This window comes from Micropterus salmoides, unplaced genomic scaffold (genome assembly GCF_014851395.1).
Source record: "Micropterus salmoides isolate LMB-PRFRI ecotype aquatic unplaced genomic scaffold, ASM1485139v1 Ms_hic_scaffold_1238, whole genome shotgun sequence".
Classification (NCBI taxonomy): Eukaryota; Metazoa; Chordata; class Actinopteri; order Centrarchiformes; family Centrarchidae; genus Micropterus; species Micropterus salmoides.
Genome location: NW_024040306.1, coordinates 325 through 11,344, shown reverse-complemented (window position 1 = coordinate 11,344; position 11,020 = coordinate 325). Strand labels below are relative to the sequence as shown.

At 36.7% G+C, this 11,020-nt stretch overlaps 2 protein-coding genes across 2 annotated transcripts; one reads left to right on the top strand and one right to left on the bottom strand.

The window, feature by feature from the left end:
- Positions 1-822: 822 nt before the first annotated feature.
- On the bottom strand, positions 823-6,807 carry LOC119900101 (L-rhamnose-binding lectin SML-like). Its single transcript, XM_038714861.1, has 9 exons — positions 6,736-6,807; positions 5,800-5,832; positions 4,948-5,052; positions 4,688-4,823; positions 3,264-3,373; positions 3,140-3,184; positions 2,904-3,033; positions 2,658-2,761; positions 823-1,475 (listed from the first exon to the last, which is right to left on the bottom strand). Exons 1-9 carry the CDS (start codon positions 6,764-6,766, stop codon positions 1,462-1,464), a joined length of 708 nt encoding a protein of 235 aa, XP_038570789.1. The 5' UTR covers positions 6,767-6,807; the 3' UTR covers positions 823-1,461.
- Positions 6,808-8,903: 2,096 nt separating this feature from the next.
- On the top strand, positions 8,904-10,794 carry LOC119900100 (V-type proton ATPase subunit S1-like). Its single transcript, XM_038714860.1, has 2 exons — positions 8,904-9,065; positions 10,638-10,794. Exons 1-2 carry the CDS (start codon positions 8,935-8,937, stop codon positions 10,777-10,779), a joined length of 273 nt encoding a protein of 90 aa, XP_038570788.1. The 5' UTR covers positions 8,904-8,934; the 3' UTR covers positions 10,780-10,794.
- The last annotated feature ends 226 nt before the right edge of the window (positions 10,795-11,020 follow it).

Here is an 11,020-nt window from a genome sequence, read left to right as displayed (position 1 = left end):
ATCTGGCAGCGGGGCAGATATTAATGTTGGCGGATGGTTTTGGCATGGTCCATCATCACAGAGAGAATGAATGTGTTTCCCTTATCAATGTTTGTATAAACTTTATCTAATGTGTGGTGTTTAATGGACTGTGGTGCAGAAACAGTGACAGTGTTTCACACTCTTTACTTAAATTTTCCATGTTATCTGTCAGTGGCCAAGTCACAGTAATATATGGTTTACTGAATAATTAAATAGATATAATTTCTTTAACATACCTAAAGAAACCAAATTTCTTGACTGGCCACTCTCTCCACTAGATGCCACTAAATCTTACACACTGAACCTTTAAATAAAATGCAACCGTGCAATGATATAGGAGAGGATTCTACTGGTTGGTAAGGATAGTATGTATTCTAAAAACCCATGTTTTTTTGATATTACCTTTATAAGTACCAAAACTTTATATAAGTGCAATATCAAATCAGCAGAGGGGGCCTTTAATAAAACATTTAATTTATATAATCCGACGTATTTTTACCTACAGTATGGACCAAATGTATTAAAGCCTTTTCTTTTAGGCTATGTACCAGAGCTGTAAAAAAACATTTTTGTTTAAGATATTATGTTTAAACTTCATGAGTCGTATCTAATGACAGTCTGAAGGAGTGAGGAAGAGCTGTGTTTGAGATGTTTTGACCATGGACAGATAGCTAGTGGTACATACAACAAAAATACTTAAATTCACAAAAAATATTGCAACACAAATAAGAGTCAGAAATATTAGCTATTGGACTAAACTACCATTAATAATATTTCAGTGTAATGAAACAGAACACGAGGCAATGCTACGTAAATTTTATTTACAGTGAGGTGGAAATTGAACAGACCAGAGACAAAAGAAATTCAAATCAATCACTCAATCAAAGGCTTATTAAATCATCTTACCACAAACAGCTTACCACAGTGCACTTGACTAGCATGGTATGAGATGGTGAACCACTACATGAGTGTATTTGTGGGGTGCTGATGGGGCAATGGATAAAACACATGTTTGGTGTGAGAGACCTGGGTTCAATCCCCTACTGTGACCCATCCACCATTGTGTCTCTGAGCAAGACAATTTATTTTATTTGTAGAGTATAAGTTTATAGAGACAGTGCACATTGATAAACATTTCTGTAAATGTGCCAGTTTAGCCAGCTAGGCTAATGTTCGACTGTAGTCCCTGGTAACCCCTAGTTGCTCCAGAGGCAGTCGACCTCAGACATGTATAGCAATTGTAAGTCGCTTTGGATAAAAGTATCAGCTAAATGTAAAATGCAAATGTATTTTTCGGGTGTCCAAATACTTTTGGCTATATGGTGTACTTGGGATTTTGATAGTTTCATTGGTTTCTTGATTACTTCATTTTATCATAAACTGAAAACATTCTGCTGAATGCCTTTTACTCGAAGCACATACAGTGCGATGTTTTGTTGTTTAAATGCCAGGATCTGCAAAATAAGAAATAAAACATTGACTTTAGACAGATGGATTAAGTTTCTGAGAGCATAAACCTGTTCTGTTGCTGCAGAATGACATTTTATAATCCACCATTTTACACACTGAGCATTAAAGTTCATCCTTGACCAGGAAATAGCAGTTTGACAAACAATGTTAACTCAAGGTCTACTTACTAACTTTTTCTGGAGCTTTTAATCACTAGGATAAAGACTAGTTAGCAGTGTTAAGGCCGATTTATACTCCTGCGTAGGGTCTACGTGCGTACCTACGCCGTAGGCTACGCACCTAACCATGCATTTATACTTGTGCGTAGGTGTGTCCGTCATTCTGAAATTACACCACCAAACGCTGTGTTGACTTTTGCCGGCCGAGCAGGCTAACTTCCAGTTTAGCCCTCCGCTAATGTAAATGGGGGTAAAATTGACCAAATGGATCACATTCTGATAGCGAAACGAGTCATTTCGCTCGGGTTGTGACGGTCAAATATATTGATTCACTGTGTTACAGCCGCCGTTTTGGCTGCTACTAAAAGTTACTTCAAACCACGGGGTACTTCCGGTTGGCTTGGAGGCATTGGGAGGCTACCCAGCCAACCAATCACAGAACTTACGGTCCGCGTCAACTCGACGTGTAGTTACATTTTGGAGGAGGTGCACGTCTTTGACGCAGAAGTATAAATTAGCCTTTAGGAGTAACGCGTTACAAAAGTAATACAATTATATTAATCTATTGCTTTTTGTTGTAACGCAGTAATATAAAAAACGGGTAATATATACCCGTTACAATCTCAGTAATGTGCGTTACAACGCATTTTAACCTGAAATTAAGTGATGTTTTGTTTTTTTAATAACACCAAGAAACATTTCGGCACCAGAAAAACAAATCTACGATTAAAAGACTGGTCGAGATTGTAGGCAGGGTGCAAACTACGGGGGAGCTTGGCTCCTCTTAACGAGACGGTAGCTCCCCTGATGGATCATATCTTAATAGATTTCTATAGGCTGTGTGTTTGTGCTTTAATGAATTACTTTCATGATCAGAGAGGCTGCTGTCAGTTTGGTGTGGACATACTGTATCTCGTCACAATCCCTTTTTCTTCATATTGCATATTCAATTATATTTTGCTTTTCAGGACCACAGATCAGCTTCAGTAGAGTGAAACAGCTACTTACATTGACATGTGTAAGCCACTTCCAGGTACTTATAAGTGGTGCCACAGGGGTCTCCAAACACTGAGTTGACTGCTCTGATAGTACAGCTGTTTTTCCCGTTACAGCTGTGGAGGCAGAGTGATGTGAGTGAATACAGGTTTGAATTTGCACAGAAGACTGGGAAAAATGGATTTTACATGAGCTTTTATTAATTAACGTGGATGATATTAATCCCCATTGTTTAACAAGAATACTGGGCAGCTGTACCTTTCAGCAACTTTGCTTGTGGGGAGTGAGCACACATTTAGAACATCAGAGACAGGTCGTCGGTAAGAGCATGTGGTGGGGTCACGACGTCCGTAATCAGCACTATAGACAAGTATAACCTGCCCTTCATCTGACAAAAACAAAAGGTAAAATATTCAGATGAATGCTGAAATGCATAGAAAATATAACTTTATCACATTAATCCACCAAAAACAAAAGAGAAAGTGTGATCTTACCACACTGCAGGCTTGCCAGAGACCTTTCACATGTTATGCTGAAGACTGTCAAAGTAAAGATAAATAACATTAGACATGTTACACTGTTGCTTCACTTTTAGTTACGTGCACAAAAGTCACTGACATGCTGGGAGACAGGTGTAGGTGGTGTCCAGATATTTGTAGATGCCAATGCAGGGATCAGAAGCACGGAAGGTGTTTGTGTTTAGTTCACACACCCTCTTGCCATTACATCTGCAGGGAAAAGATAAAGAGCTCGTTTCCAGGTTTAGTGAATCACAAATCTCTCTGAAGAGACTACAGTATGAGAAGCAATTTACATCACGCTTTGTATTGCAGACGTGTGAAGGAATTGTAACATAACTTGTGGGGTACAGTTTGTCAGAAGTGATGTCTTTCAACTGTGTTACACTCTAAAGTATAAATGTTTAACACTAATGGTTGTAGATTGGATTTGCTGTAATTTACAATGGGAGAGACAGGTCATCACTATCTAAATCTCACAAAGTATGAAGAGCTCGTTTCCAGGTTTAGCGCTAAGTTGTTCCACAGCAGCTATACTGACAAGGCTGCCAGATGTGTCGGCCCGCTTTGTGAGTACAGGCATCAGCTGATGCCTATTATCTTAAAATGCCAGATATCAGTGGGCCGGTCAGTCACAAAGACTAAGGAGCTACAGTCACTCAAGTGGCACTATGAGGCTCTAAGAAAGGTTCAGTGTGGAATATTTAGAAGGAACTACTGACAGAAATACAATATAATATACTTAAGTAATTTCTGTCTACATACACCGTGGGTCCTCTTACATGGAAGTCGCCATGTTGGATCAGCTGCTCTACAGAGCGCATTTCGACACTATGTTGAAAACAAAAATTACAAATAAAATGTATTACATACGAAGAAGAAGAAAAAGAAGTAGTAGTAGTTGTCTGGTTTGTTCAAAGTAAAAAGAGAAGTGAAAGTTGGACCAATGGAAGACCACAGGTATTATTTAGCACAAGAGACGACAGATCGTGTTGGGAAACTTCTCTTACGCTCTTGCAAAGGGAGGGATGAGCAGTGAGTGAGCAGTTGGTTGCAATCCTGTTGCTATTTGCTGTAAGATGCGGACCCCACTAGATGCCACTAAAATTTACACACCAAACCTTTAAAGCATTATGTGAATGCTAATGTCAACATGCTAACATGCTGATAATGTTTGCATGCCGATTCTTGGAAGCATTTTCTGACACACTGATGGGAATGTCAAAGACCAAAGATTGGACAAACTGAAATTTTGACGTTATGATGGTGCTAGAAGAAAAGGTAGGAAATCAGTTAGTTATTACGATTCATCCTGGGGACGTATCAGTATCAAATCCCATAGAAATCCATCCAATAGCTGCTAGATATTTCCCTAAAGCAAAAACAGTCAACCTCATGGAGTCTTTCGGATTAATCCTCTGGTGACCATAACTGTATGCATAACATTTGGTGCCAATCATCTAAGTTGAGTTATTTAATGCCATTTATGAAAACGTTGACCTGCTGGTGCCGCTAGAAGTGTACCTTTTCCTCATGATGTCCAAGGTGTCCGGATGAGAACACTGTGTATTGGCAAGCTGCTGTGGAGGTCTGCCCTCACTGCAGGTCGTTTTGTCTGCTCGCCCATACAGAGCTGTCTGCACAAAGATCACTCCACTCTCTGTTATACAACACAGAGGGAAACAAGGAGAGAGGGACGGTGTAATGGAGGAAAACTCACAGCCAAAAAAAAAACAACGTATGTACTGCTGTTTGTACTTGTAGTTGTTTGAGTTCAGTCATACCACAGCTCAGGCGGTGGACGTTGAGGTCGTCATCACAGGTGATCACTCTCTCTGTGAATGAGGTGGTCGGAAAGTTGGGGGAAACCTGTTGGGCTCCAGAATGTCCTGGAAAGAAAGGTTTGTGCTATAATTTGTGCATAATGGAACAAATACACGGTTGTTGTGGAATAACAACCAAAAAGACCAAATTAAGCTTCCTATGAACATTCAGTTAGAAACAGTAAAACAGTTTTGGGATGAATAAAATAGCAGAGAAAAGGTCCGGTTACTCCAGAAAGTGGCAAAATTAAAATCATCACTTTATTCCCTCGATACAATGTGGCTTTAGAAGTTTGGCAGATGTTGTTTAACTTTGTTAAAATAACAAAGGATTCGATATCTAATAGCAGCAACTGCAGTGGAGCTGATTTGTCTTAAATTATGGAAAGTAAACAGCAGAAACACGCTTCATGTTACACTTATGAATGAAGATGATAAGAGATTACATTGAGCAAGAGAAGTTGGTGGAACAAAGGCTGGACAGGACGTGATGTCAAGACTTCAGCTTTCTATAAGTTAACACTGTTTAATAACACTAAGTCTGTTTGATGGTATTCGTAACACTATAATATCAGTCCTGTTTGTGTGTTTCTGTCCTTAGCAGAGGAGCAGGATGAGCATGTGACAGAGGCAGAAAGAAGAAGGATTAGTGAAGAGAATGAAGGAGAAGAAAACAAAATGAAAATGAAAATGAAGGTTGTTTGTGAGAAGAAAGTGAGAAGGTAGTTGTAAAAAAAAATTAAGCTTGAGAATCATGGATCATTATGGAAGTATAATCTAAACTTGTCATACAAAATTCAAACATCCATTTACCTGCTCTCATAAGCAAACACGTTGCTGCCAACACTGGAAAAGAAAAACTTTTTAAAAGTTTATTATTTCAGTCTTGTAACTTTTGTGTAAATCCTGTTTAACAATGTTCTGGGAGTTAATGACAACACCATAAATCACAGAAATCTTTCACAGGTCAATTGAACGTTACATCTTTGAATAACAATTAATACCTGCAGAGAGATATATTTTTAGACAATTTGACATCAGGTTCCCTTTACAAAGGGTTTGTTTGATACTAAGGGCTTTATTAATAGTTAATTAATAATTTACTAATTATTTTATAAACTATACATCATATTATTGATATTTGTGGTGTTCATTCTTGTGACATTTGTTGAAACTTGATTTTATTAAATTACTTGTAAGAAACCTTTGACAGTTGAACTCATGTTAACAAATGTATTAACATTTGTAAAAGATGACTTATGCCTGTTATCCTTTATTAATCATTTCATGTTCTGCAGAATGTATTACATATTAACTCTTGACACTTGAATGAATGAATCATTGTGCTTATAAGTTTATACAAAATGTCAGTTAAAATTTTAGTTTGGGGTCTGTTCTATTAAAATAGAATAAAAAGTTAAGAAATGTATGTCAAATTTTAAAAAACATACAATGCAGACATTTGTTATTAGCAGATATTGGCAATTGTAACTTTTTTATTATCTTTTTATTATCTCTTACTCTAATATCAAAGCCTGAGAATATTTGCTTTTACTCCAATTAAGTATAATAGAGAGTTTTCAGCAAGTTTTCAGCAAGAAAACAAAAATCTTTTTTAATGATTTAATACAAATCCACATAATTATAATTTCTTCAGTCTCATTAAGGGAATTACAACTTAATCTCATTATGAAGCCCTGTGCTGTATAAAGATAAACAGATCTACCTTGTAGTTTGTTGTATACTTACACAGTGTGATGCTGAGTCTGGAGTGGAGCATTCTGTCAGAAGATCTGGATTGAGTTAAAGCGGTGAAGTCAATCAATGATCAAAGTCAATGATGGTGGTGGAACAGAAACTGGCTATTTATAGTGTTGGGGTATAAAAACTGCTTCTCCTTGTGCAAACAAGTCACCAATGACAAAGTCGGATGACTTCCTTGTCAGTTGCAACAGACCAATGGACAAAACGTTAATAATTACAGATAATCAAATTACATTAATGTGAAAAATGAATCATCTCAGAACAAAAGACTTCTTACTTTAATATTTGTTTAATAAAGTTCCTGAGAACAAACAAGGGAGGGAACTGAGGTTTCATGTTTCAGATCTCTGTTTGGTTATATGAACCCATGCAGACAGCAGGGTCTCCATCTTAGTTTAACATTTTTGTGTCATCGAGTTGTTTGTAGAGCACTATATAGTGAGTTTTTATAAAAATATTGAAAATAGTGAGAAATGCCGTCACACATTACCCAGAGCTCCATTTTATTTCCATTTTATGCTTCTTTATACTTCTACTCCACTACATTTCAAAGGTAAAATTTTACTCTAGTAGATCAATTTAAAATCTATCATCGATGAATATATCTACATTTACTCAATTATTGAACTTTTTATTTTATGCTATTTTACTTCTACTCCTACTGTACATATTTTAGAATAAGTGTAGTTTTTATTCCAATACATTTTTTTAAAGCTTTAGTTGTTAGTTCAGATTATGATTTTGCATATAAGTATATGAGTATATATTTTAGTAAATATTTATACCTCGAAATGGCCTGCTAAATTAACGATGTTTTTATAAACCAAACAATCAGTGAGTTAATGGAGAAACTAATCAGCAGAGTAATCCATAATGAAAATAATCATTACTTCCAATCTGATACAAAATAGTTCAAAAGAGCTGCAGCTCAACAAGTGCTGCAGTAAAATCCTGCTTTTACATGAATGCATAAGGGATAATAATGTAATAATAAGAATGATGATGATGAATAAATATAATAGTACAACAGCCACAGGGGACATTTTACTGCTTTTAATACTTTAAGTACATTTTCCTGATTAAACTCATATACTTTTTACTAAAGTAAAATTTCCAATTGCAGATTGAGTATTTTTCCACTGCGCTTAAGTAAAGGATCTAAATACATCCTCCACCACTGAACAGATGGTTACAGGTGAAATTCGGGGGGGGAGTTTGAACACTAAAACCCCAATACATGAAAAATTAAAATTCAACGCTAAAACTCTTATTAGACAATAACCGTGTTGTATGTAACTGTGTAAATCACGATCTGTTACTATTAATTTTGTTAATTTTCATCAGTGCGGTGCCTATCACATCTGTCTGTGACAGATATCTCCTTCTCCGTGGGTGCCTGCAGCAACACTCGCAACTGCAACTTCTACTATCTTCATCTACACAAAAAAAACAAAAAGGAGGATCGAGCACTCACGCTTTGTTTGTGACTATAATAACGCAGTTGTTTCCACGATAAGGGCTTTTTAATGTTTTATTTAGCTAATTTTCTAAAACAAACAGCACAGGATCTTAACTCATAATTCCGAATTTTTCGGGACAGGTCACCCACAACATGCTTCACAGTAGTCATTTTAATTAACTTTCTTGGCATTAATGTTGAGGTAAGCAATGTTGCCAAAGCAGAAATTCACATAAAATAAATATATTTAAATAATAAACAATAAAATGACATTTTTTAAACAAAAGAAAGAGAAAAAACTAAATAAATAAACTAAAAACAATATATATCTATTAAAAACACCTCCACCGCACATGTCTTGCTATTTGACAAGCAGTATCAATTTTCCAAGGAACAGTTATTAAAATAATAATAATGATAATATTATAGTAAGTTTATACAAACAACAACAATTACTTCATTTAATGTTAGTTAGTCTAGTCTGAGTTTCCTCTGGTTATCAGCTGGTGGCATTATGAGGAGATAAATGCTGCTGCAATGATTTGACATTTGCACATTTCTCGTAGTAAGTAGGGCAATTTCTGTGTGTCTGATAGATTTTTTCTGTTATAAGGTTTTATATTTAGGACGTGAGGAGAGAAAAGTGCTGCAGAGGAGCGTCCTCTTCATCATCCCCGCGTCACGTGACCCCACTCGACGTCACCTTGCTGTCAGGGATTCTAAAGATGGCGACGGAAGGGACGATGCACCTCCACCGCATCTCTGCGTCTTTGGCCGTTTTCCTCGGTTTATTAAGCTTATTAAACACGGGGAATTGCGATGAACAGGTGCCGCTTATTCTGTGGACAAGCGAGGGGTGAGTAATGTTGAGTTTGGTTTTTTTTTCCCCTTATAATACAGGCTGCTCCGCCGGTCAGTGGGTGTTTGACGCTCTTCTTCTCTGACGTTAGTAGCTTCGGTTAACGGTTAACGTTAGCTAACGTTAGCTCTGTGTTGGTTGGTGTTATTAAGATGTGAGTTAACCTCAATAGTTCTCTGCTATGTTATGAATAAAATGCAAAATAGACTGCGGTTGAGTAATTAAATTAAGGAAGCGTAACATGAGAATTTCCTGTAATCCTAATGAATGTCAGGTGCAATCACCTGGACTCACGGGTAAGCAGTTATGATTGGTCGGTGACATTTTACTGGAGTGTGTTTATTTAAAATCACTAAACGTGTCCACATGACACCTGCCTGGAAAATCTACATTGGATAATTTGTGCTGTCATCCTTTTTCAACAGCGTTTGTATTTGTGTTGTGGCTTTTGTATCTTAGGCCTGAAACCTACGGGCCACCGTACATTTCCTCAAGCACTGTGCTCAAGTACATTTTTAAGGTTCTTGTCTTGTAATTTACTTTTACCCCTCTACATTTCAGAGGGAATTGTATTGTATTTTTTGTGTGTGCCTCTCATGCATTACCATGGAGTCACAGAGCTAAGCATCCAAGTTTACTGAAGGTATTTTCATCTGGATGGAAAAAATATTCTGTTTTCTGCACGATAAATCCCATTTTTGTGTTTCCTTCTCAAGATGTGTCTGTATTTCCTAACCAGGTAGCCAGAAATCATATTATGTCCCTGCTGTTTTTGTACAATGCAAGCATAAACATATAATATATATATATATATATATATATATACAATAAGTACAGTAATTGTGTAAATGTACTTACGGAGTAAAAAGTAAAAAGTTCAATTTTACCTTTTGTGGAGTAGAAGTATAAAGTAGCATAAAATGGAAATACACACATGTACTTACATTGCACCACTGGTAGTAGGAGGGATATTTTAATGAATTAGAACATAAAAACCTTGTTGTCTAAAACACCTGTATCCAGTGGTGGAAAGTAACAAAGTACATTTAACCCAGTGAGTTGAGTGTAATGGTTATACATGAGAGGCACAGACTGGAGCTAACAGAACACACATTGTTGTTCACTTTGTGTGTATTTTAGTCAGTGTTGGGAAGTAACTCTGTACATTTACTCAAGTAATGTATGCAAGTATAATTTTAAGGTTATTGTCTTTAAATTTATGTAAGTATTTCCGTTTTATGCTACTTTATATTTTTTTCTCCACTATATTCGGAGCTGATAAAACATATGATCATTTTATATATGATGCCCAACAAAACAGAAAGGAAAGGAATCTGTAAATAAAAAATCACTCCACTTTGAACAGCTACACTTTAAAATTCTGCATAAAGGATTATTTTTCTTATGCTACTGTAAGTAAGTTTTGCTGATAACACCTTGTGCTCTTATCTAAGTAAGATCTTGAAGGCATGTCCTGGACATTTAGGGTTTTTAGATTATTCTTTGGCTTTATTTGCTTCAGTGTATGACCTGAACACTTCTTCTGCCACTGCTTTGAATCTCCACCAGGATCTCCCTACCAAGCCAGTCCCCTCCTACAGCCGGTCACATCGTCGAGCAGCAGCAGCTGGCCTCTTACCTGGAGAAAGCTGTGAACGTCGGCCCAAGAAATGTAGTGCTGTTCCTTCAGGACAAGGTACACACATTTTAAATGCTCTATTCTTATTGTTACATTACAGGTATACAGGATTTAAATGTTGGTAAATGTGGTTAAAACACTTCATGTGCCACACAGTCAGGCTTCCTGTTACAGGTTAGATGGAACAAAATCTCATTCAGAAGGCTAGCTCTTTTTTTTTTGTGTGTGTAGAGGCATGCCAATTGTAATGCATGAACAATCCGTTAAGCTGCCCAAGGCTGCCAAATATCAGCGTCAGTCCTGAAAGTTACCA